Source organism: Amia ocellicauda, chromosome 9, assembly GCF_036373705.1.
Source record: "Amia ocellicauda isolate fAmiCal2 chromosome 9, fAmiCal2.hap1, whole genome shotgun sequence".
Classification (NCBI taxonomy): Eukaryota; Metazoa; Chordata; class Actinopteri; order Amiiformes; family Amiidae; genus Amia; species Amia ocellicauda.
This window is the reverse complement of record NC_089858.1, coordinates 2826873-2853999: the sequence shown is the minus strand read 5'-3', so window position 1 is coordinate 2853999 and position 27127 is coordinate 2826873. Positions and strand designations below refer to the sequence as shown.

The following is a 27127-nucleotide window of genomic DNA, read 5'->3' as shown; positions in this document are numbered from 1 at the left end:
CACTTAAGAGGATGTTTCCTCTGCGAATATTGTGGCTTTTATGACTTTTGGCACCGTTTGCCTACACTCAGTATTCAATTAGGGGACACCTTCGCGTTCATTATGGAATAATTACTCCCTGCTACTGATGCCAAATGCTGTTTTGGCATGGCTCTCTCCAGATGTATTAGAGCGAGGACCTGCAATATTGCCACTCTGCACTCCCCCCCATCCTCTCCTCCTCTCTCAAACTTTCTAAGCGCCCATTTAGGGCTCCCATTTTTCAACATTAATTTTTCTGCGCACGTCATCTGAACTGTAATTGCCGGAACCCTCTTAACGGCCGGCGTCCACCCCTCCGCTCCAGTGTCCCAAGACAATAGACAGGGCGGGGGTGGGTGTGCTTTTAAATATATAGAACTATGCATCGTTACACATTACCCCTATTTGTATAATCTAGATCAATCCCACCCCATTGCAATCACCCTTACACTCAATTTATATCAATACGGGCATCTCAAAACATGCTGCCGTCCTCACACCCTGCGCTCCCCACCCCTGAGACGTGTCCTGTATTAACCTCATACAGACTGTCCTATGAGCCCCCCCAGGTACAATTCTTCATCTTTAAAGTCCAGCAGACTTATCTACAGACCAAGCAGGGGTGCAACAGCACCCTCAGTGCTGGGGCACATAAACCACCTGCCCCATCCTTTACATGGACAACTACCACCGATGGGGCATGAAGGGACCATTTCAATTGAGCAGTCACCCAAAATAAAAGCCCCAATTTGTTTTGATTGAAGGAACCAAACCCCAGGACTCCAGAAGTGCTATATATAGTTTTTAAACCCAAAGAGCACAAGCTATAAGCAATAACATGCAACACTGCCGGTTAAAAGCAGTTTGTGGGGGCTTCGCCCGTCTTGTGAGGCTCAGTCAAGACAATTAAGCACAAATTCTTGGACATTTAAATATGAACTACTTTGAAAACCACTTAAACGCAAACTGGTCTGCATCTGAACACAGGCAGAGGATCCTGGGGCCACACCAGTGGTTTCCTAGCAAACCTTTGGCGTCATCGCTTATTTGAATCCCAGAAAGTGATCCCAGAAGTCAGGTAGCCCAGCCCGACGGCACAGATGTGTGCTGATGTTGTGGTGGAGTCTGAGACAGGAGGAGGTGGTGTAATACTGGTAGACTATCTTCCCAGCTTTTGGTTTTCAGTTTTAACACCCTTGTGTTCGTGGAAAAGCTATCCTGTACATCTGTTGACACACATTCGTCTCTAGGGCAGCGGGGAAAAAAAGCCACTTAAAAACATGCCGTTTGGTTTTAGAATTTCGGATTTAATCTCATAGGGGTACAACAGCATGAAGAAAACTCGAGGGGAGAAGAGACCGCTCAGACCTGCAGCAGCTAGCAAATCTTTAAAACATTACAAAAATAAAGACTTCTATACTTTTACCACAAGAAAGATCTGTGGACATTTTAATACAGATAGAGTAAAATGGCAAAGTGTGAGTAAAATAAAAGTGAAGGAATATATATATATTTATAAATATATATATCTGCCGTTAGCAACATTAGGCTGCTACGCGAATCCAATCACTGGGCTCCAAGTATGGACAGATCGTGGATATTTTGGGAGGAAAAATAAAAAATTCAAATTGGAATGTGCTAAAAACAAAAAACAAAAACAGATCAGGTCAACAGAAAAACACAAAAAAAAAAATCTTTTGCGTTTGTTTTTTAATACACGGTTATCTGTACACGAGAGAAAAAAACACTAAAATTAAACATTTTGAAATTATAATATCCCTTTTCATTAGGCAACTTAAATTTATCACAATGCAGTTAATACTAGATTCATTTCGTAACTAATCAATCAGACATATATTAGATCACACACAGTAGAAAGAAACAAAATTATGAATTAAAAAGGTATTAGCATTGGACTTTACCGAAGTCCACAGTGTGTACTCGAGAGTATTCGGGGGGGAGCTGGGTTGTACCAAATAACAGACATCTTCTCTTGTAATACTTAAAATATAAAAACCACTATTAATTATTACACAGGTAGGCTCCAACAGAGGCTTAGCAGTCTTGAATGGTTCATGTACAGAATAAACAAACTCAAAAACCTGATACACTTTTTTTTTGCTCTCAAGATGCAACATCAAATTTCAAATCACAAACATTCGCGATCTCTGAACGGGGGCCGCAGTCCCAGGGCCGCGGGAGAGCGTCTCCCCCCCCCCGCATACGAGGGACGCTTCCGCCGAAGAAGCCGCTTTGATTTACTCATATAATATCTTTAAATAAAGTATTTAGTCAAGTATCTGTGCACACATACATAGTTTAACAAGATATCAAAGGCAAAAAACTTACAAGAAAATACAGTCAGCACCTAACCATGCCCCGCCCCCCCGTGCCCCGATCGGATCAATGTCATAAAAATCATCTCCACTCGCCTAAAACAAAATTCATCGTAAGAACTACCAGTTAAAGTCTGTCGAAATAGAGAATCCGTCTTTGTTTCGGATGTGAAATAAGATATTGCACCTTTTTAAATCAGAGTACAATAAAATGACACTGAAAACAAAACAACTGCAAAACAGGAATTAAATTAGGAATCGACCATTTACCCTCACCAATCCCGGTACTATGTAACAAAAGAATACCTTTTCCTGTAACCAAAGATCACAGTTTCATGTCACAGAATTAAAATGTTTTATGTAAAAAAAAAAAAAGGAAAAGGAAAAAAAAAAAGCAACCTACACGAATTGTACACATTCTTAAAACATTTGTCAAAAAAAAGAACAAAACAAATCAGCATTTACTCAAGACTGCTAAGCCCATAATTACTTTATTGCAACAGAACTAGAAAAAATAGATTATATTGCGTTGTGAAATGTTACAACTCCGGGGCACGTTTTGGAGTATTAATTTCAATTTGAGGAAAGAAAAATAAACAAAAAAAAAACAAGAAAAAAAAACAGGAAAAAGTTCTCAAGCCCAAAAAGAATCCCGGAAATTGTCCATTCGATATAACGGTGTCCACAAGTTTTAGTAACAATTAAATGTTCCTGATTTAGAAATTCTTTTTTTGTCGTTTTTGTGTTTTTTTAAATCGTATAAGTCATTCTACAGCTAGTGTTTCTCACTAAGAAAAAAGTAAAAGTCTTCAAGGCGTTGCAAATCTATAAACCTCTGTTAGAAAAGGTTTGTTTTCTTCCTCTCAATGATTCCAAAATCTTCAACAAAACGTGTCCTCTCTAATGTTCCTGGAAGAGAAGCGAGGGATGGACCGTTAGGAACACTATTTACACACTCCATTCACAACCAAAACTAAGATCATAAGAAAGTGTACAATCTCACACACCTCGATGACGGGTGAGACGAAGTCTTGAGGCTGATGTTAGAACAAAGTGTCCAGTCGAGAGGAGGCCATTCGCCCCATCGTGCTCGTTTGGTGTCCATTAATAACTAAGTGATCAAGGATCCTATCCAGTCTGTTTTTGAATGTTCCCAAATTGTCTCTTCAGCCACATCGCTGGGGAGTTTGTTCAGATTGTGACGCCTCTCTGTGTGAAGAAGTGTCTCCTGTTTTCTGTCTTGAATGCCTTGAAGCCCAATTTCCATTTGTGTCCCCGGGTGCGTGTGTCCCTGCTGATCTGGAAAAGCTCCTCTGGTTTGATGTGGTCGATGCCTTTCATGATTGTGAAGACTTGGATCAAGTCCCCACGTAGTCTCCTCTGTTCCAGGGTGAAAAGGTTCAGGTCCCTCAGTCTCTCAGTAGGACATTCCCTTCAGTCCTAGGGAGAACCTGTCACCTGCATTGGTTACAGATGGCTGGTTCACTTTCTCCAGCATTATGGTGTGGGAGATGTGTTTTAAACTGTCGGACGGCAGCTGCGCTAATTGGGAATAAGGGACATACGGACCCGGGGACACAAATGGAAATTGGGCTTCAAGGCATTCAAGACAGAAAACAGGAGACACTTCTTCACACAGAGAGGCGTCACAATCTGAACAAACTCCCCAGCGATGAGGCTGAAGAGACAATTTGGGAACATTCAAAAACAGACTGGATAGGATCCTTGATCACTTAGTTATTAATGGACACCAAACGAGCACGATGGTGCGAATGGGCTCCTCTTGACTGGACACTTTATGTTCTTATAAGTGCCAAACAGCACAGCAATGGATTTGGGAGAACCCCAGAGCTGTAGAGGCAGCCACGGTTAGCTTGTTCACCAAGGCGAGCATTGAAGGGGCAAACGAGCTAACCATGGCTGCCATACCACCACCAGTGCCAGTCAATATCCATCACCACAACACTGAAATTACTGTAACTACACATCGACCGTCTTCTTCCAGGCAAACACAAGCGTCGGGGCTGCGTACCTGAAGGCCCGGGGCCTGTGTCTGCTGCGCGCCCTGTCCGTAGTACGCGCCCTGCTGCCGGTAGTACTCCGCCCATGCGGCGCTGTAGTCCGGTGGGGAGCTCTGCTGGGAGGCGGGACCCGCAGCCTGGCCTGGGAGCGGGAGGATGAGAAGAGCGGGATTGTGAATAGCGTCCGACACCCGAACGGGCGTCTCAACAAAGACAGGGTCACATGGGAAGGAAGAGGGGGACGGGATGATAAATCATTAATCAAATCAAATGCCGGGGAGGGATTCTGGATTGGTTCAACAACTATTCACTCCACTACACCTTTCGGAAGTCTGACACGAGACCTGAGGACAAGGCGTCCCAAACCCGTGTCCTCCAGTCCCTGCGAGCGAGAGAGACTGGGGCTTTGGCATCTACACCTCAGCACCCACTGGTCTACTGGTCGGTGCCTGGACCCCCGCATTGTGGGGTCCGGGGCTATGAACGGACATGTACGCCCAACCCCGTTTGGTTCGGGACGGACGGACTTGGTGGCCAGAGCTCCTCCCGACACCTACTCTGTTTCTTGTAGTACTCCTCCCATGCCTTGCTGTAGTCAGGGCCTGTGCTCTGGGCTTGGCTTTGCTGACCTACACAAAAGAAGAGCAGAGATCTTAGGGGAACGTTGCGGTTGAGACCCTTGAGAGACGATGCTGTGAGGGCTGGGTGGGAGACAGGGTTACAGCACAGGAAGAGGGGAGGTTATCGGGGGTCTTCGAATGCCAACCTACGCGTCTCATAACACAAAACCCAGACGGGCAGCTATCGGCCAGGCTCCTGTAAGTGGGCCGGAGCAGGACTGACCTCCGAGGATGGCGTGACTCTTGCCGACTGTGTGCCAAAGCCACACTGGCCATTAGCAGGTCGAGACTTGACGGTAAAACCTGCCATGCTGTTATTAATAATGAAAACTATGACTACACACACTAGGATGACTTTAGCTGAAACACTGCTTTCAGAGAAGACGTGGAAGACGGGAACAGTTTGGGAAATTGATTTTGGGGACATATCTTCGCTTAAAGAAACAGTAAATCTTAAAAAGTAACTCCTCTACAGAACAGGACCAAGTTATCTGTGCCTTGGAGGAAAGCACGGCCACTGAAACCAGTCCAATTCACTGGGCGGGCGGGCGGGCAGGGGCGTTTCGGCTTTTGACGGCCTCCCTCGGGCCCGGGGGCTCCTCTCTCTCTTGTACAGGAATGACCTTTGGGGGGTTGGTTGGGGGGTGAGGATCGCAGGCAGCAACATCAAGACGTCTCACTGGGAGGGTGTGGGAGGACGGGTGGCGCCGGGGCGGTTAGGTGGCTGGACACAGGACAGAGAAACGGGTCCTTAAGAGTGTTCGCACAGGGGTGGCGTGTGGACGAAGGGACGGGGGAGAGAGACAGAGGGAGGGAGAGGACAAGGGAGGGAGAGGAGGGGGTTTGGGGTAGGTTTGCATATTTATAATCGTTCTTCCTCTCCCGTGTTTTAACGGATTCTCTGTTTTGGCTGGATGTAACCGGGAGTCGGCTCTCCACAGCACTTGCCTAGTTTTTTATAATAGTTCTCCCAGGCTTTGGAATAGTCCATCTGTCCGGTCTGTGATCCATTGTGACCTGTAACCAAATACAGATTACACTGTTTGAAAACGGGGAGTCTGCCTGAGGTTCAGTCTTGTATATATTTATATATGAAGAAAGATGAGGAAAGGAAATAAAGTAGCGCCCAATAGAGGCGTTTTTTGTCATCTAGGTATAAAAACCTAATATTTCACGCAAAGAGAAGAGAGTCTGCTTTTATTCCTCTCCCACTCTCTCAGATTGCCATCGGCTCACAGCGCTGTCGTGATTGTCCACGACGCCCCAATCAAGACCGAGTCCAGGCAAGCGACGCTGCCATTCTGCCCCCGAGCGCCAGGGCTGGCCACGCAGGGCATCCCAAGGGGGTAACTTTGCCTGCTTTCCGCATCGTTTCCAAGGAGAATGGAGACGAGGGGGAAAGGACTCAAGTCTTTGGCCCGGAGGAGGACTTCCCTTCCCTGCTGTACGGCAGGGGACGGCTGCACGCGACTTACTGGGGTCCTGCTGGCCTTGCTGCTGCCACGTCTGGTACGTAGTGCCCCACCCTCCCGTCATGAAGGTCTGCGGCCCGCTGGGGGGTAGAGAGAGAGAGAGGGGTGTCAGAAGGGAAAATCGCCAAAGACAGGGTGTCCATTACAGAGGGGAGAGGAGACGGAAATACTTACTTTTGGTGTGGAGTAGCCGGTCCTTGAGTGAAGGGGTTCAGGCCGAAACTACTGCTTCCGCCCATTCCCGAGCCCTGGGGGAGAGGGGGTCAGATGAGTAAATAGGCAGGGAAGGTCGAGGGGTGAGGATCCCCGTTCCGGCACTGTCTCAGCGCTCTCTGACGGACGTAGTCTCTGGGGTTCTCTTTGTTTTCGACGTCATCTCCCGTCTTTCAGAGAGGGACACCCCTACCGCTAGGCCCTCAGACCGGATCACTCACATGCGATACAGCAGGAACTTCTAAGGTACCGCTAAAACACTAAAGCAAGCAGGGTCTGAAAACTGAGAAGCTGGACGGCTGGTATTTTCTGAACCAAAAACGCGATTCCAAGCAGGCGTCCCAATCCAATTCCTACACAGAAGCGGTTAAAAATGTCGGTGCATACAGACCATTCTTCACAAGACTAAGAAAGAACAAACTGGCATCAAGGCCCCGATATACAAAACTACCACAGCCCTGTCTCAGGAGACAATTCGGCAATGGATATTGGCTAAAAAGATCCGGAAAGCTAAACCCATCAACAGACTCTCCTCTCTCACCCCGATCTTCTCGTCGATGAGTTGCCGGGCGAGCTCCATCTGCTGGGGGGTCCCGCGGATGGAGAAGATCCGGACGTTGGGGTCGGTGTTGGGCGGGGGGTTCCTCTGCAGCTCCACGTGGGCCCCGGACTGCTGGTTGATGTTCTTGATGGTCTCTCCACCTAAGAAACACCAGGCGTGCAAACAAACACACAAAACATGCTCTTCTTTATAAAGTCACAAAAGTATACAACGGATTAGTTCAGTTCTGTTGGAACCAATGACAGTTAAACTTGATTTCAGTCCTTATATTTTATACACTTCAGACTCTTCATGCACAGGGATTGGCCAGCTAGAATGGGCCGAATTACCCATTAGCTTAATTTTAAATGCGATTCACTTCCAAAACCAGCATTAGGTGCAAATGGAAATCTCTTGAAAAGCCAGTGCGCAGACTGTTGTAAAACCTTGATCACGCCGTCTAAATGTTTACCGGACTGAAGCCTGCAGCCGTCCACGACTGCGTTTTTTTAACGCGAGCAGCATGCTAACCGGTACTTTCCCACATCGGCTTTATCCGCTCAGAAAAGGCTCGATGGCTTTTAGGTTGTGTTCGTTCCCCTCCCCTGCTCTGGTGCTCAATTACACCGAGCGACAGTCGCCATTTGTCCGGGAAGCACTAAGAGCAAGTCAAAACACAGGCCTGATAAATGGCCAGCGACTGCTTCAAACGTGTGTTTTTTAAAATCCATGAAAAATCGGGGACAAAAATGCTCTTCCCACACACAGGCTGAAGGCATGCGAAGGACACGAGCAGCACAAACACTGGCGCTACAGAACCTGTAGCAGGGTGCAATTAAACATTCAGCAAAAAAAAAATTGATTAAAGCGTATCCCTTTCGAGCTTGTAGCCTGTTCTTTAGTTATTTATTCACATCCCCCCCACCCCACCCCCCAGCTCTATTTCATTTGAAGGAAGATGGCCCCCCCCCCTCCCCTCCCGGTTCAAAAGGCAGAGCAGGGACCCAATGGAGCCGGGGATGTCCGAACATCAATTACATGTTTGTTCACTTCTGGGTGACACTTTCACGACCTCCTTTGACCTCCCTCTGAAAAAGCTCCTCAAAAATTCTCCTCCTCCTGTTCCCCCTTCACTGGATCCAATAGACTGCCCCTGGGCCATTAACCCATTGTAAACCAAATTAAACTTCTGCATTAATGAAGCCATTATGAGGTCTCAGTGAGAGAGAGAGAGAGAGAGAGAGGAGAGAGAGAGAGAGGGAGGGAGTCAGGGGGGAGAGGAGAATCTAACTATTCAATTCATAGAGTGAGCTATGGACGGAGCAGAGAATGAGAGATTGCTTAAATGAAATGCATTATTTTGCCGGAGAAATATAAAGTTCCCGTCCAATCATGGGGCTTGGCAGAGGTCGCAGTGCCTCAGTCTGGGGGCAAACGTCTTGAACCACCCCTGCTGTGATGGGCTGCCGTTAAAGACTGGACACAGTGGTTGGTCTAAACTAAATGTGGAAACCAGGCTGGTGAACAATTCACCAAAGTCAACGCTCGGAACCAAGATCTCCAAAACACTCATACACCAGCTTCAAAAAGGAATGGGGCAACCCTCACAAAAGAATACTAAAAGACTGTAAAAATTCTAAATTCTAAAACCACACTTCAGAATTATGAAGATGTTGGATTCGGTAGTTTTGGTCCCAAACTAGGAGAACGTGGCAGGCTTTGCTTTCTTTATTGACAGGTTTCCCTCCTGTTGAAAACTCAGAAAAAGACTCCTAGCAACCGATGGGAGGAGCAGTGAGTGAAGGACAATGATTGAGTCATCGCCTGCTCAAATTAACCAACAAAACTAATTACACAATGAAAGAGGAAACTACTTCTTGCACAAGCTGTGACAAACTTAAAACGAATAGGTTCGAAAGAAAGAGAAAGTTTAGTCTTATCCTTAGATGCTCCCACACACCTTGAAAACCTCGGTAAAGAGAGGACAACAACGGCAGGCCCATTCCAAACCGAAGTCCCGGACGCTAGTTGATCATTTTTGCATTATTTTATTTTAAAGCGACTCCAAGGGCTGCTGCGAGCATGACCCCCCCCCCAATCCTGCCACACACCACCCTGCACACGGGGAAGAAAGCCCAGTGACAGCAGGGTTAGCGATGGCACCGACTGCACGCAGCATCGTAAAGCAATTAATCAAAGTGGCCGAAAAGCCGCGCTGACAGGCCCAGCCCCGCTGACTTCTCCATCAATATTGGCCCGTTTCTCATGCTAATGCGGGAGAGGGGCCCTAAGCACCAGGGTTTATTTGTTCCCCGCTCTGTGCACAGAAGGTACTTGACATTTCTATTGCTCTGTTTTTTATTATGGGTGGAACCCCCCCCCCCCCCCCGACACACACACACACTCACACCACCAGCAGCCAGTCTTTAAATGGTCAATGACTTTTAAATAGCAGGCAATAGAGTGAACATGAATAGCCAATAAGCTAATTCGACTGTCATTCTCTAACTTGACTCCATTGCCTTGAAAGCCGCGCTCATTAAACGCAGGGAGCAATCTTCCACATGATTGAGGGCTGTTATTATGAACCTTTAACAATTAATGTCACATTACTTTACACACATTATCCCCCTCATTAAGTGCTTTGGGAAGGGAAAGAATGGCACTTTCTTTTAAGAGCAATATATATATAAATATATATATAAATATATGTGAATAAAGGGAGCTATGGTGACCACCCGCACGCTGATGACTCAAACTTAAAATGCTCTCTCGCTTTTTTAAACACGACAGCGGGGATTAAAACGCAGCCGATTCACTCTTCAAGGTTGAGTTTGCAGAGGAACAAATTGGTGCGCAGATGAACGAGGAATCTCTCGACTACGTTGTATAAAAATAAAACAAATTCAGTCACTTGCTATGCTATTCCCCCAACCCTCAGAACTGATGGCTCAAATATCCAGACCTCAGAGACAGGCGGCAGTGCCGGACTCAGCTGACAGGAAGTGGGAAGTCAGCTGACAGGAAGCAGCAACACCAACCTTACCTTTCCCGATCACCAGGCCGCACTTGTCCGCGGGTATCGTGTAGGTCACTTCTTGCAGACCCCCGGGCGCCCCTAGGTTCCACTCTCCGCGGCCTCTGCCTCGGCCCCTGGGACCCCCTGGACCGCCGAATCCGTCGCGCTCCTTCGAGGGGGGAAAAAATAACCATTACCATGCGCATCTTCACCTCTCCCTTCCTACGGTGAGCATTACCGTAACCGAAACCCCGTGTGAACGACGGACTGGGTCTGAAGAAAGGAAGGGGCACACCGACGGAGTGACTTTTCTAACAGACCAACGGGATTTGCCAATTCCCTCCCAGTGTCCCGTCACCACCCTGTGCCGTGTCTCCCTGGTGATCCCCCAACCCCCAGCTGACAGGCCGCGTGGGGGCACCACCGTGCGGCCGCAGACCGGACTAGGACACCGGCCGCCGTTTTACCTGAGCGTACAGTTGTCTGAGGAGGTCAGCACCACGGAGCCACAGGGAGACGGGATCCAGTCCGGCCTGGGGATGACCCATATTTACTCCATCGTCAAACGCCCCGATACGGGCCAGTTCTATCATGTGCCACAAGAATTAGGGGCTCCTCTCTGCTAGTTTACACGGGACACCGAACCCTTCACGTGCTCGATGGGGGAGTGGGGCACTATCAAGAGCATGTTATACGTTTATAAAACTGAAACGCCCTCTGCCGGATTCCCAGCCGCATGTTGAGCGATCTCTTTCGTTTTACAGACCTGCTCTCTGGGTCGTCAACCCCTCTCGCGGATAAACCACAGCTCTGACTATTCCCAGGCCAGAAGTCACATGACGGCCAGCTCCTATAACACTGAACACTATAATTCTCCACTTGTGCCAGACGGGTGCCGTACCTGCGCTGTGTGTACGAGCTCATTGATGAGGTGGACAGCGTGCTGACATCTCTCCGGCTGTCCCATCACCTGGGCGATTCTGTCGGGACTGATCCCGTCATCTGTGCACAGGAGGGAGAGAACAGACACAACACAGTGTATTGTGTGGGGACGTGATTCTAGTCTTGAAAATCATGAATTTGGGAACATTCAAAAACAGACTGGATAGGATCCTTGGATCACTTATTAATGGACATCAAACGAGCACGATGGGGCGAATGGCCTCCTCTCGATTGGACACTTATGTTCTAACATCAGCCTCAAGACTGTGCGTCTCGCCCGTCATCGAGGTGTGTGAAAAACCGCATTAGAAAAAACAAAAACAAACACCAACCTGGTTTAAACTGGATTCGGACTCCGGCATCATTCTGAATTTTCTTGATCATCTCACCATTCCGGCCAATCACGATGCCCACCGCAAATCTCGGGACCGCCACCTGAGGAACACGGGAAGCAAGTTAGCGCCGGGCGGCCACAGAGCCCATAGTCCGCCGCACCAAAACCAAGGAAGCTCGGGCCTCGCACGGCGCTGTCACAACAGGGCATCGGAAGCACGGCGGGTTCTCTTACATCCAAACTGCTGCCGCCCAGCCGTGACCCGAAGTCGCTGCGGCCCCCTCTGAAGTCGCCCTGATCCTTGTCGCGGATGATCTCCACCACCAGCTCCCGGGCTTGCTGGAGAGGAAGGCAGAAAGTGTGAGGAAACACAAGGAAAAAAACTAAAACCAGACACGCCACCTGAACTTTCCACCGTCTTCTCCCAGCTTACGGATATTTATTTCACCTTTCAATGTGGCAGACAATCACAGCCAACAGGGGGCAACAGAGGTCGTTATGAAGAAAAAACAAACAAAGCACAGAATAGCGCTCTATAAAAACACAACCGCGGCAAGGCTTCAGAGAGCAGCCGTCAAGGAGTCTGCAGGGAAAACCTCAGAGGGAGGGTCAATCGCTGACCTACGTGGGCCGAGGTGGAATACACTAAAGGTGCAGGCTGGGCCTGAGTCCTGGATCTGAAGAGGCGCCGAGGAAAAATCTGTGCCGGGGAAAAAGCACCCTTTGCTTGTCGGTTCAGCCCACCCAACCCAAACCCCTCACCTGCACTTTGTACGGGTCTCCAGTGATGCGCAGGGGCTTGTCGGCGCCGGTGGGCATGGGCCCGTCTTGAATCATGATCATCTTCACACCCGTTCTTTCCTGCAATCAAAGACATGGCACATCAGCGAGAGTGTGGCGAGGGAGAACGGGCCCCAGGCACGCCGGAGACACACTGCCGGCACACACAGGGACCGGTCCACACACACATCAGGGGTGACTGGTGATGGTTTGGGAGAAAAAAGCCTCCCAAAAAGAGCCATTTCTTGCCAGTAAAACAAGCTGAATGAGCTTGACATCATACACATCAGAACTAAGGCAAAGTGAAACAGTGAGGCAGAACTAAACCCGTTCACGTCTTTGAGAAAGGCAACACAATCCAAAAAGAAAAGACAGAGGGGGGCCATTCTCTCCTTTGCTTTCAGTCAGTTGAGCGTGCTGGGCCGGGCCGGGCCTCCACCCACCTGAAGCTGCTTGATCGTGTCCCCTCCCTTCCCGATGACCAGCCCCACTTTACTGGCCGGGATGAGGATCTCCTGAATGGCGCTGTTTCCATCCATCTCGCTGTGGAAGCTGGGTCCGTTCCGACACCGGTCCACAATCTGCCCCAGCAGCCTCTTGGCCTGCCTGGGGAAGAAAGGGAACAACCGGCTGTTACACGAGTGCTCAGCCAGGGACAGAGAACCAGGGGGCACTACGCGGCGATTCTGGAAGATGCGTGTTGAATATTCGAGGGTTCAAGTCGAGCAGAGTACACTTACTCGATGCTCTCGGGGGTCCCGGTCAGCGTGCAGGGTCTTTCCATCATGCCACCGCTGTCTGTGGAGACCAAGAGAGCAGGGGATTAAGAGTCAGCAAGCCACGCGTGCCAGAGCCATGTCTCCTGAGCGTCAGGTGGGCATGGAGAGGACACCAGTGGACCTACCTGCCGCAATCTGGATCTTGCAGCCGGACTCCAGCTGGATTCTCGTGATCTGTTCTCCCCCTCTTCCGATAACTGGTGAAAAGGACGGGAGATAGTTAAGAGAAGGTGAACATCAACACTTTCAGAAAGTCTCAACACACTTCTGCGACTGGGTTGAGCATAAGAAGAATATAGAAGAAAGGTATTGCCGTCAGTCGTATGGAGTTAAAGCCTTCTTCCTACGGTCTTGGCTGGCGGTGTGTTTTGTTAAAGAACGTATTGACAAGAAGTGCGTGAAATCAAAACAAAACAAACCGGGGAGGGGGCATACTAAGAAAGGAATCAGACGGGAACAGTAGGGGATGGCTCAATGGCAAACAGACTTATTGGATTAAACGGAGCAGTAACTGCGGCAGGGGAATACCGATCCGCGGTGAGCTTTCGCGCTTCAGGTGGGCAACAAGTTTAATCAACAGCCCGCCAGCCTCTTCCTTCCATAAGGTTTTTATTTTACGTGCAGGACCGCCGAGTTCCGTTTTCCTGCCCAATGCACGGACCTCCCGCCTCCCAGGGGCTTACGTCTCGTTCTCGCCCCGACCCTCCAGATCAGCGTAACCATTTCGATCCCCGTCTCCTCGCACTGCCCTCTCTCTCCTCCTAAATCTACCTCGACCGTTATGGGGCGGAGGTGCCGTAGAGACCACCCGCCCCACCTACCCACCACCACCCCGCCAAAACCACAAAGCCAGGTGTACTTACTGAATCCAACCATTTTATCAGGCACTTTGAAGTCTTCCGTCATAATAGCCCTGCAGAAGAAGAGGGGAACAAAAGATGGCATCGACATTTAGGCAGGTCTGATACAGGCGTCCCCTCGACAAGGACCTACAAACACACAAGCCAACACCTCTACCGGATTTCATCTGTCAAATGCAGCATTCCACATAAGGATACTGACAGAGTAGGACCTGGGTCTTTGGATGTCTTTATATTAAAATGTCACAGCCCGGACTAATCATTTATTTAGCAAACTGGAATAGCAGACTCAATTACAGCGGGGCAACGTCATCCAGAGACGCAGGTTCTAGAAGAACTGACCAAGACTCAACCGGACCGAAAGCCTTGAATCAGACTTTCTAGGCTACCGAAAACCAGCGCTGAATTAATTCCTGTTGCCTTTTAATGGGCAGGAGTTCAATGTGAGGGGGGAGTAAACTGCACAATTATGAATCCTTCTGTTGCGTTAGAAAGATGATGTTAAACACAATTATCCCCCATGGGTCCCCTCTCCCTTTGAAATGGGCCCCCATTTCACCATCAGCCCAGCAGGTTATCCCACAGGAGTGTGGCAAGGCTGGACTAAAGACTGCAGGATCAATACCTACTTACAGTCTATCAATACAGAGGCGAAATTGAATAGGCCAGGCTTACCTTTGATGTACCATTGCTCCGAGCTGGTTACCTACTGTGAGGGGAGAAAATAAGGGATGGGGGGGAGAGAGAGAGAGACTTGGCATTAGCACAGATAATCAAATTTTTCATTGCATAAAAAAAAAAAAAAAAGTTATTACAAAAACAAATTCAAAACGACACGGCCAGATTGAATGTGTAATGACCCGGGGCCGATCTCACGAAAGTGGATGGAGATGGTTCTGTCGATACTTCCCATAACGGGCGCACAGCTGGACTGCATACACGGCGAGGGAATGACTGCGTCGCCCGCCGGGAGCAGGGTCAGATGCCCTGGCGAGGGCACGGCCACCGCTACGATTGGGCCTGGTGGGCTTGGAGGAGTCCGGCACCACCACTAAGGCTGGGAGGTGTTGTCTTGTGATTGGAGAAGGGCGAGCAAAAGCGAAACCGAGAGGCAGGAGACAGTTTGTGAAACGAAATGAAACCTAGGCCTCGACGGAGTCAAGCTGAATCCTGGGGGCGTTGGAGGGGGGGGGGGGGGTCGGGTCAGCATGAGATTTTTAAGCAAGGAGAGGAAGAAACTGAGATCGCTATTCACTCTCCTTCCCTTCTGGGAACAGCAACAAATACAGGTAAACAAATCAAAATAAGATAAATCCTATCGTACCCCTCACAATGAGTGCATTTATTTTTCTGTCACTTTAAAGCATTTAATTGTAAAAGGTTTCTTTGCTTTAATTCCCCCTCACCCCTCTCTCTCTCGCTCTTTTATATCTTAAAAGTATGGGCAGAGGGAGGAAACGGCTGGGTGCAATTATTATAGTTCAGTGAACAAGTGAAATCTCAAAAGGCAGCGCACAGCCAGCAATTACCATGAACGCATTATACAATTATAACTTGCACATGCCACTAGACGCGACCAGGAAGAAAAAACATCCCGATCCTCAGGTTTGAGCCTCAATATGAAGCGGCACAGCCTGCACTCGGACTCAACGCATCTCTGAAAGTTGCTACAGGGTTAATTATTCGTAAATCGTGCCCTGGGAATGGGGACTGTGGTTCGGCTTGCTGTTGGGCAGTTCATTATTTCCTCAATACATTAAAAACATCTCGATCTATTCCTCTGGTCTTTTCCCTGTGCAGACGCACTCCGGAACCCGATTTATCTGGTACAGACCACAACCCCCTCCACACACACACTTTTCTTTCCTCCCTCTCGCTCTCGCTCTCTCCTACACTGACTGTACTTTGGACAGCTATGCTGCAGATCATCACAGGAGACTAATGGGCGGGGGGGTAAAAACTGTTTTATGACTCTTGCGAAAAGAAAAAAACAGCTTCATACAATTACATTTTACAATACAAATGATTTCCACATTCTTTCTCCTGGTGATCCCAGCTGTCAATCACTCGGAAGCCTGCCTATTGTACAGGGCCCCCAAGGTTTCAATTACACACATCAAAAGGAACAAATAGCCTCGTAACAGGGGGAGAGAAAAACGGGGGGGGGGGGGGGGGGGGGGGAGAAACTGACATTTAGCCGAGCATATGCTCTGCCGTTACAAGATTTGCATTTATTTGGGGGAGTCTGTTTATTGTTGTGAAAACACCTTCCAGATCCCTGAATGGGGGGTAATGTGCACAATCAAAAAAAGCATTAAAAAAACAACACAATACACATAGGTTTAGCCTAAATAAGAGTGATTCAGCGCCGCTTAACGCGCAGGAGGCGGCCCATTGAGAACGAGTCTTTAGCACGCTCCCCCCTGCACGCAAATCCTTCCACATAAACTCTCGCCTTCACCTGCTGCGACACGGAGAGCGCCAGATATGACAACAACGTCCACACACATACAGAGAGCCGGGCAAGATCCCCATTTCTCAGGAGGGTCTAGGGCAGCACTGAGCAGCGGTCTGTATCTGGGCACAGGTCGGGTGGCACCACTGGACCGCAGTGAAGGAGGGGAGACGGGTCTGGAGATAAACGCGACGGCTGCCATTTGGCCGACACCTCCAAGCGGCTCAGAGGCAGCGAAAGCCCCCCCCCACCGAGTCAGAGCGGTAGGTCCAGAGCAGATATTAAAAAAAAAAATACGAAAAAAAAATGTATTGATGCGTTCTCAAATTCAGCTCTTCTGCTGATTGACAAACGCAATTGTGCGGCCGCCTGGCCCCTGCGGCCCCCTCCCTCCCCGGGCCGGTCCGCAGCGCTCCCCAGAGCTGCGTGACTGAACGTGGGAAGATGGGGAGCGAAACAAAAACACCAGCGGCCCTGCCGTCTGAGCCAACCGCGGGCCAGGACGGTCTCGGCTTATCGTCGGCAGGCCGGCTTTTGTATTCAGATATATAAATAATTCTCTTTTCAAAGAGGGGTGCTGGGAAAAAACAGGGCTATTTAAACAGGAAGGGTGGAAGGAGGGAGAAAAATTTTACTACAAAAGGTTATTTTCCCAGCCCACAGCCACAGAGACTTAAACAAAGCAGGCCGATCCAGCCGCGCAAACCTCTGCTTTCCTCAAAACGCGATTCGGAGGAGAGAACACATTGCCTGGATGCCCATCAGGGACAGAGCGCTTCTCATAGCCGAGGGGAGACACTCGCAGCAAAACCCGCAACATGACCATTCTTGCTAGGAATTAGTGTGTGAAAAACTTTTAAAATCACTGAAAAATTCTACTAACTATCCATTCCCTCAACAAGTCCTCTAGCTCGATTACGCCCTTTGCACGCCCACACACCAACTAATTCACCTTCTAGCCCTATATCATTGGAGTGCCGTTTAGCGAGAGACCTTCCCATTGAAACAACGTGCCAATCGTCATTAGACCTTCAGTAAGAAATTATCACTGATCAACACCACTAATTACAGCTTCATAGGAAGGCAGGGAGTGTAGACAAGTCAGCCTGTTTATATTGTTCACAAATGAATACCGACGGGCCGAGAAGCCTCGTTACACACGCGTTCACACGTACTCGGCGGCAGAATCGGCATGAACTGGAACATTTTACATTTAAAAGAGAGGACAGTAAACTTATTCCTTGCTTTGATGCACTCAACATTTAAAATTTTGCCCAGCCTCACCCAAATCAAATTACTTCATAACACAAAGATGTATGAAAATGCTACAATTTCCTTGCTTTAATTGTGTACCTACCTACAATCGCCCCTATTGTGAGGCATTAAAGAGATGAGTTTGTCAAGGACTCCACAAAATCTCTGCCTTTCAAAACTGTGATCAACGTGCCTCATTTATGAATTTATGAATTATGAATTGATTTTCACTACAAGGGAAAAACAAAAAAACAGTGACTACAGAGAAGTTACTGATTTTCTGTATTTTAATTTGCTGGGTTTGATTTCACTACACAATCTCGCTGTACTACAGGCCCACACTTGAAAGCACGAAAGGTGAGTGTCATACACAAATTATACACAGATGTAAATGATCCACTATCACTCACGCGCACACCACAAGAAAAGGCCATTTATATAGAAACCTATGGCTCCCGGGACATCGTGGTGGCGTCCAAATAAACAAAACAAAACAAAACTCTAAACTATGATGCTTCAACTCTGCCAACATCACCAGAAGTCAACCAACAGCCGGGCCGACTCTGAATGGATGATGGATGCAATGGCATCGGGTTCTGAAAACCGGATTAGCCTAACAGCAAGGACGAGAGAGAGAGCGACGGCGGGAAACAATATCGAGAGGCTCCAAACGAAGCGCACAACAGAAGTCGGAGGACGGCCTAATCCAATTAAAAGGCTGCTTTTGAAGATATAAGCCGTAAAACACCAGTCGTTTCCCGTCTTTTATTTTGGTATTTGGCAGTCCGAGACGTGCTTTTAAAAGAATACAACTTTTCAAAATCAAAGGATGGCTTCTGAAATGCTGCTCTGGCAAAGACTCACAAAACTTCCCCATCTACAGACCAGCAAACAGACAGCATGCATGGATCTCTCGATTATCTATTCTGAGGCATTACACCAAGGTGAGGTGAGCTGGGGGAGAAGGGTATAGTAGGTAAGGGACAGTACTACTTACGATCGCTGGGAGATGCTAATTTTTTACAATCCGGCTGGTCTGTCAGGTGGAAAACAAGAGAGGGAAAGGGAGGGAGAGAGAGAAAGAGATAGAGAAAAACTTGTACTTTAGAATAGATTGCGTAGCATTTTAAAGCATGCATGCACTTTTAAAAGATGCATTATGCTCAGGTATGCCTTGTAGACTATATCTATATACCCATGTATGAGAATTGGGTGTCTTTCATAGTGGGGAGGTGCGCTCGAAAGATCCCGAACTGGAAATCCTTAGCATGATTACATCACCAGTAACAAGAGGTGTGACTTTAAAAAGTAAATAAAGTAGCAATATTCCCGTGAGGCAGAATCTCATTCAATATTCATATCAATATCCTATAGAGTATCTCGCTCTGGTCTCGGTAGTGGAAAGCCGCTTTCGAGGGAGGTCTGGGAACGTCCCTCTGCTCGCTTCCACAGACAGCACGGAGCAATGTGAAAAATGCGCCACGATCGCAAGGTCAAGCAGCGGCACCGACTCTAATCTCTGCGACGGACCGTGCATGCCGCCGTGGGGGTGAAGGGAAACGGCTCCCAGTAGGGACGGCAGGAGTGGCGAGGCTTCTGTGAAAGGTAGGAGAGGAGGATGAAGGGATGTAAAAGCGAAGGAATGACAACTTTATACAAACAGAGGAAAAAAAAAAAACCTGCATCTAATTTAAACCGTTTGGCAGTTCCTTTGCCACAACTTACAACACACTTACAAACTCAGTCTCCTCAGAGCCGTATACCCGTGTTTTATTTCCTCCTCAAGGCCGCACCAGCATTATTCAACTTTCCTAACTGGGTTTGAGAACAGATCAAAGGCCAGGTATCAGAAAGTTTAAGATATAATCGAGAGGCTTACAAATACAGGAGATGCCAGAGTTCAGGTCTGAGGAACCATACAGAAGCGTCCAGGCACAGAAACCTCAACACGACAGCCGCCACAAAGAAGTCCTTGAGTTTCCTCTCCTACGCCAACGTGCCCGAGTCCCCCTGTGGTATCGGGGGCCAGAAGCCTTCATGCTCATAGACTATGCCCTGCCTCACAATGCTTTTAAACACCACAGCCTGGGGAGGGGTGGGATTAGACATCAGGGTTGTTTAATTGGTACAAATTGCTCCTCTTTGTACAAATCTACTGCACTCGAGGAAATCGGGATCCGAGTACGAAAAGGGCAGATGTCTAAGGTATGTCTAACAGGCACACTTCTCAGCTCTCACCCTGAGACACACGCCTATTTATTCCCCCGCCGATCCCCCCAACACTGCATTCAACCCACTTGGAGATGAACTGGGGTCACAGCTCTACCACCCTCTGAGGGGTTCGGCCCCTGCGTCAGCCCTGTCACGATGCTGAATAAATACCCGAATTCCCAAGGAGCAGAGGGGGTTGGACCTCACTGAAGGTGCCCGGCCGAAAAACTACGTGCCCACAGCCCAAAATACTCACCTGACACCTCCTGCCTGCAATCAACCACAAGCCACTGAACACACCTGGCTACAGCACGGCTCGAGAGAGTAGCCTTCACAAAGGGGATCCTCTCGGGGTATACGCCCAATTGTGCAAAAGCTCAGCTCTTACCTTCAGACATGAGGGTTTAGGGTTCAGATCTTCCAACCACTTCCAGGTACAGACACCCCCACCCCATGGCCAGAGTGTAAAACACAATGTTCAGTTTGAAAACCTCTGTACAATGCCTGTCCTGTGTGTGTGTGGCCCCTGGGGTTTAAGACCAGGGGACATGCCAAGCTTACCTCCTTCCTCCAAGGATCTCTTCTGACCGCCATAGCCATAAATGGAGGGGTCTACAACTGGTGAGGAGTTGTTCATGTGTGGCATCGGGTCACCGCCCATTTTTGCAGCAATCTGGAATAAAATAAAGGTCATCAATTTAATTTAAAAATGCAAAGAGGTTTAAGAACAAGAGACGTGGAATAGAAGAAGCTGCCGCATCGATGATGGCTTTAGGATCGCGCCTAACTGGACTTTCCACAAACGTCGTAAGAACTAGCAAGACAAAGGGAGGTTTAAATGCATTCACACAAAAGAACCAACGATAAGTAGAATTAGTGTGAGCAAAGTCATTTCTACTCGGCGGAAAATAGTGGGTTTTTGTTTCTCTAATGCATTTTTCTAATGTACTTTGTCGCAGCAAAAAAAAACTTTTAAAAGACAACTGTGTTCTTGTCAGAATGACTACCACAAAATTATCCTGTGCCAGGTTCAATTAGTTTCCCACATTCACGGAGAACTGACATTCAAATTCAATGCTCAAAGGAAGCAAAACGCTGGTCTTTTTTCTTTCCCCCACCCTTTTAATACGGATAGAGTTTCTGAAAATTACGGAAAATTGAGAGTTGTCTCAAAATAGATGTAATTTGGCAATATTAAATACAATGCAGACAATTAGGGGCTCCCGTCACCTTAAGGCATCATTATCTCTCATCCTTGTGATGTGTTCCTGTGCGTCTGTTCCCCACACGTCTACCAGGCCCTCGAAGCGGGGCAAGGGGGTTTACGTGCCGAGAAAGCTTAATTTCCCCATAGCTGCGGCTACCTGGCGAGGAATGCGCGACAGAAATGCCAGAAATGCATGAGCAATAAGAAATCCGAACGCAGGAAGGGACAGAACTGGCGAGAACAACATGGTAAAAGCGCCCGGAGGAATTTGACTATGTAACCAGACCCTCACTGAGGCACATGGCAGCTATGAGGCAAAAGAACGAGGGTAAGAGACATTGAGCAGGTCAAAGGTCACAGGCCAGTTTGGTGCATATGAGCTGCTTTCTGCATACTGCATACAGGAAAGCAGCTCATATGAACCAAACTGGGTTTAAAAGTTTAATACATCACCATATCCATCTAAATATATATACATTTACCCAGCCTCACGGGCAGGTGGATAAACAAAAGGAATAGGAGCAGAAATCCACTGCTTTTATATTAATAAACAGGTTTTGTCACCCTGAGGTTAACCAATGGAATCCCAGTGCCAGTTCAGCATATTTGCTCAAGGAGGGGTTGTTACGATCCCTTTTGTGCTACATAATTTATCCCCTTATGCACGCTGATTACTGCAAAACCAAACCCCCGCAGTCCAGTCTGGGACCGGGCCGTGACCCAAAACAGAAGCATCAACTGGGAGAACTGGTTGAAGTAACTCCACAGAGAGGAGATCGAGGTAATCAAGGTAATCAACACTTGTAGGAGAGTAAATACTAATACCGATTTTCTGGTGAGGGAACTCCACACTTCCTGCTGCTTTGCAAATAAGGAGGATATAAACACACACTGAACTGGAAACAGGCCCGCAGACACGTGGGGTTGCGAGATAAATAATAACAGCAAGTTGTGTTGGGAGCTGGCTGCTCAAACGGCACTATTGTGTTGCTGATGCTTCCCGAGGAACACACAGCTAGACCTGGGCTCAATTACAGTTGCATAAATTGTGCTATGTGTATTATCTGGCACGTGAGTGTAATTCTGCGGCATAATTGTAACGCAACAAAATCTCACTGCAACTCAGAGCCCCACACAGCTGTGGGTGCAATCTCCATTATAATCGAGCCCAGTCCTGCTCAGAGCCACGGATGCCACCAGCTGATTGTCCCAGTGGCAGTTAACACCACTTTCAGAAGTGTTCTCCGTCTCTTATCTCAGCCCAAAGGGAAACGAACTCCACTGAACGTGAGAAGGCTTTTTTAAACACTACTGCAAGGTCCACCATCTCACTTGGCAAAGGGATGACCCTGTAACCAGGTTCTTCAACAGCAGAAGAACAGGTCTATATGAGAAATATAATATTTAAAATCCTGTGTGCTTCAAGTAGCTTTCCAAGCAGCGGCAGAAAACTTTCCCCCGTTTGAGAGAGATTACGTAAACAGGCAGTAGCTCTTTGAACGGGAGCCAAGAAACAATCGAGTACAGCTGGTAAACAGGGCCACATGCTCCAGGAAAGAAGGGAAATATTCCGATAGGGAGACGCTTATTAGAGATCATTACTCTCACATTTACTTCAAATTAGTCATTTTTCTGTACATTTTACACTTTCATCCTCAAAACGGATGTTTGCAACAACTAATTTTTACAATCTTAAGACGACTCCAGTAAAAGACTGGCCATGTGATCAAGTGTCCAAAGATTTCGTAATGTAATCTACTTTTTTTTCTTTTAATAGTCTTGTTTAGATCTGATACACTAAACACTTATTGTGCACTTTGAGTCATGAAGCAGATTAAAGAAATTACCCTTTAGTCTGCGACAAAAATAACATGCACACTCTGTACTGAGAAGGCCAGCAACTGGAAAACACAACGGCCTCTTAAGGGGATCACCGGGAACCCAAATGGCAAAAGCTCAGGTTAATGACAGCGAGCTCCTGCAGTCTTTCACCGGTTTCTCAGTGTCCTGCAGACCTTCACACCAGCAGCCTGGCATTTACGCACCTTTCTGACCACGGCACTTTACTGAATCTCCGCTTTAGTCCGCCCCCCGTGCGTGCGGTGAGTTTTGGCGCAGCGCTGGCGTCAGGAGTGCAGGATTGTTTGCAAACCCCGGACAAGGCACATTTTCACACTGCCAGCTCTGTGTCTGCATATCTGTAACCATGTAAACTATCTGCGGACCCGGGGAAAGCTGCAACCCACTGTTTACACAGACTCTGGCACCACAATTAGATCGCCACAACCTTGAGAACAATCCGGAGTGGAGGTAACGAGCAGCGACACTTTAGAACCGCCCCTTCACAACACAAAACAAGTGGTGCAGTAACGAGAAGCAAACTGTACCGAATAGCTTTACATATCTGGCCTTCCCTACTCCGTGTGTGGGTTTGGAATAACAATAGATTTAGACAACCTTAAATAAAAATCTGCATTTAAGTTCAACACCAGAGAAACTCACGCTCTGCAAAACCATTTACTTTGACCAGGTTCAAAACCAGACCCAGAACCTGTATGTTTGAACTTTTGACTGTTAAATGCCAAAGAAGCCAGGGGGTCAAATCTGATGGTGTAAAAGTGGTGAAGCTGTTTGGGGAACATGAGCATATCATGGGGCCTGTTTCTAACCCCAGGTGATTCCTCTCAATGTTATATAAAAAGCAGCGATCATAATACTGTAACATTGTAACAGAACGATTCTCTCTGCTCAGAGAAAGGGTGTAATACAAAATCTGGGTGTAACTGACTGTTTATGAACTGTGATTAAAAAGCTAAAAGACTTATCTTTAGGTTTCACTGCCATTTTAAAGATTTCTGTCGTGCATTTGGGGAGAAACATTTCAATTACACACGACAGGAATCACACAAAGGTCAGAAAGAATCTTCAACGCCTATTTTCTTTTCCGATTTATTTCCCATTACATGCAACAAAATTGAATTTGTTTTATTCAATCTCCGTGTCTCGCATGCTCATTGCACACGCTTAATCACACAGAGTCTTCACAATCTGGAACAAACTCCCCAATTTGGGAACATTCAAAAACAGACTGGATAGGATCCTTGATCACTTCGTTATTAATGGACACCAAACGAGCACGATGGGGCGGATGGCCTCCTCTTGATTGGACACTGTCTTATGTTCTTATATTATGACCCAGTAATTACATCTGAAATATTTCCATATCTGTGTCTCTGTACACTACTTTGAATTTTGCAATGTACTCTGTGCTTGTGGTTACAGCACTCTACAATTAGCTTTGGATTGTGTAACATTTTACAGCTCATTTTTGGATGCAAGTTATCTTGGACAATGGCAACCACCACAATAATGCAGTTTACATTAAAAAAAAAAAACATTGTACGCTGACAAGTACAGGCATCATATATAAAGTTATATATCCAATTGTGGCAGCCGAATTCTTCCTGAGCAGCTTGTGGAAGGAACTCCTATATATAGAAAATGGCTTTAATGTCAAAGTTTAACGTAAGATGATAACACTGAGAGGAAAGTATATTACAACTAAAACTTATTGTCTATAATTTGGATAATCGGCCTTTCTTCCTGAATTACAAAACTAGACTAGTGTTGGGAGCCAGTGTAACACACCCGCATGTGTGACACTCACAAGCCCTGAGGATTGTATCTGGCATGGCTTTGTCGTTGTGAATGCATTGGGGGACATGGTGTGGACAGCTGGAGACATTATTGCAAGTCCACTGCTCGCCAGACAAGCCCGTCAGGAGGGCAGACCGAGCAGAGTCGGCCATTGCGTGCGAACTGACCCGGGGATTGATCGCCACAGCCCAGCCGACAGCCAACAACTCCCCCGCGGCCTTGTGACGCCGGGCCAGGACAGGCTGGAGGGGTTAGTCTATCTGGACAACAACCAAAGACAAAATTCAACTCCTAAACAACTTTCAAAACACCCTGGACACCCCAGAAGCCCCCGGATTGCCTAGACGTGCGTTTCTCTCAAACCACTGCTGAGACTTTCTCTACCCGCGGAGGCCTCAGAAGTTTTGACTCCGCAGCCCGCTGGAGTATCCCGGGTCTGAGCACCGCGGAGCGCACGCAACTTTAATGCCACAGCGCTGCCGAGTGCGGCTCAACGCCCTTCGTCCGTGTCTGTGCACCGCACCCCGCGCCGAGCCGCCGCTGCGGGGGGAGAGAGAGAGAGAGAGGGGCTCCGGCCCGCGGTCGGGCGCACAACTAGGCCACAGCCTCGCAGCTCCTGGGGCTTAACAGGTTGCATTTCGCTACTCGTGTAAGAAAGTTGACCCACTTCGTCGCCCTGGAAGTTGTTCGGGACGCTAATCTACGCCGGGGCTCGTGTTTGCGAGGCTCCCCCGCCGCGGCGGGCCGTGAGGCGCTGGAGCGGCGTGCACAGCCATGCCCCGCACAGTTGTGTGTGTTGTGTGTCTGTTTTCCAGCAGCACTGGAGGGAGGGGGGCTCTTGTTTTTTTAAAAAGTGCACCCCTCCCCCATTCGCAAGGCCTGGCTCGACTCCCATCTGAATCGTGCGAGTGCGTCTTCCCCTGTTTGCATTACCTGCCGGGCCCGGTGTAAAGCGTCGGCGAAGCCGTCTGCTTTGAGTCCGGGCTGAGCCACCGAGGCCTGTCCCTGCACCAGCTCCGCCATCATCATCATCCTGCAGCAGCGCGGCGGCGAGGAAAAAAAAAAAAAACCAGACCAGCGAGCAGCAGCAGCAGCACGCGCCGACCCCGGAAGCGGAAACTGGCCCGGCGCGCACGAGACACGCGACGTCACCGCGCAAGCAGCGCGAGAGCCGCGCCGCCGCACAGATAGGGGTTCGCGAGGGGCACGCACGTCCGGGTGACGCAGCACGCACGCACGGCAGTCGCGGAAGTGAAAGAAGAGCAGCGCTGTCGGCGCCTCGATACGTGGTTCCTCTGTGGAGAGTCTGTAGTTCACACTGGACACCGGCGTGTTTTAGGGTTGACTGTTTTCTCCACCAGTGCTGTGTTACGTGCTCACTGGTAAAAGCACGTTAAATACTGTTTTAAGGATTTCTCAGTGTTGCTGAACTGTGGCCCCCGCAGGGGTCATTATTTGCATTTAATTACACAAATACTTACAATAAAAAAATACAAAAGTACAGAATATCTGAAAGCCTAAAAAAACACAAAGAAACACTAAGACAATGTAACTTCTCATCTTATTAAAGCTGTCCCCTTTTTGGGATTTGGGACAATACATCAACTGTGAAAACTGCAACTAAAGATACCAAATATCATTTGACTGATCCATAATCATGAACTTCCCCTCACAAACTAAAAGACTATGAGACAGATCTACACAGGTCTGGTCAGTTCTGAGGACTGAGAGTAAATGCTAGTTTTGTCCAGCTGGGCCCCATGAAAGAATGACAATAAGTCAGTTAGTGTGTGCTCTGTAGCACAATTGCACACAGAGGTGTTTGGAGGAAATCCACACTCTTTCATCAGCTGGAAAGTATTAATTTTGATTTTAATTATTTGACAGAAGCCTCTATCCCAGTAAAGATCTAGGATCAAAAAAGCACAACTTATCTTGGGAGCGGTGGGTTTTTACACCTTACCCAAAGCAATTAGACCCAGCTCACTCTGTGAGCAACGGATCAGTCCATGATAAGTGCAACTTATCACATAAATATGTGTGAAGGGCTCCCTAAAGCCCAGCCAAAGTGTGACCTTGTGGACGAAAGTGTACTGCCAGCATTGGTGGGATTTCATACCAACACAATAACACATAATGGGAGTTAGTAAAGTATTTGCTATTGACCAGTACATATATGGCCTCCTCTCTTTTGTAAACTTTCTTATGTTCTTATATGTCCGTATAGTAGTTGTAGAAAATGACTTACAACTTATATATTCATGAAAATAACAGAAAGAACCTCTATACACTTTCTTAACAACAACAGCAGCAACAAATCAACAACAAAATAATGTATAAAACCTGCTGGTCTTCCTCAAGAGTCAATCTTTAGCCAGCTTTGTAATTCAGTCCCCCTGTCACAC

General features: G+C 47.9%; 1 protein-coding gene across 4 annotated transcripts; it reads right to left on the bottom strand.

Moving 5' to 3' along the window:
- Positions 1-1307: 1307 nt before the first annotated feature.
- Positions 1308-25838, bottom strand: fubp3 (far upstream element (FUSE) binding protein 3). Of its 4 annotated transcripts, XM_066712628.1 has the most exons (19): positions 25656-25838; positions 20420-20531; positions 14614-14647; positions 13942-13991; positions 13204-13275; positions 13040-13097; positions 12743-12905; positions 12282-12380; positions 11754-11858; positions 11518-11620; positions 11145-11245; positions 10271-10412; positions 7225-7385; positions 6645-6718; positions 6474-6550; positions 5947-6015; positions 4936-5007; positions 4390-4520; positions 1308-3266 (listed from the first exon to the last, which is right to left on the bottom strand). In XM_066712628.1, the coding sequence occupies exons 1-19, from the start codon at positions 25752-25754 to the stop codon at positions 3258-3260; spliced, it is 1731 nt and encodes a 576-aa protein (XP_066568725.1). In that variant the 5' UTR covers positions 25755-25838; the 3' UTR covers positions 1308-3257. The 4 variants fall into 4 exon arrangements, with proteins under 4 accessions (XP_066568725.1, XP_066568727.1, XP_066568726.1 ...); XM_066712630.1 differs by lacking the exon at positions 4936-5007 and having other exon boundaries at positions 25656-25837; XM_066712629.1 differs by lacking the exon at positions 5947-6015 and having other exon boundaries at positions 25656-25837.
- Positions 25839-27127: the final 1289 nt, after the last annotated feature.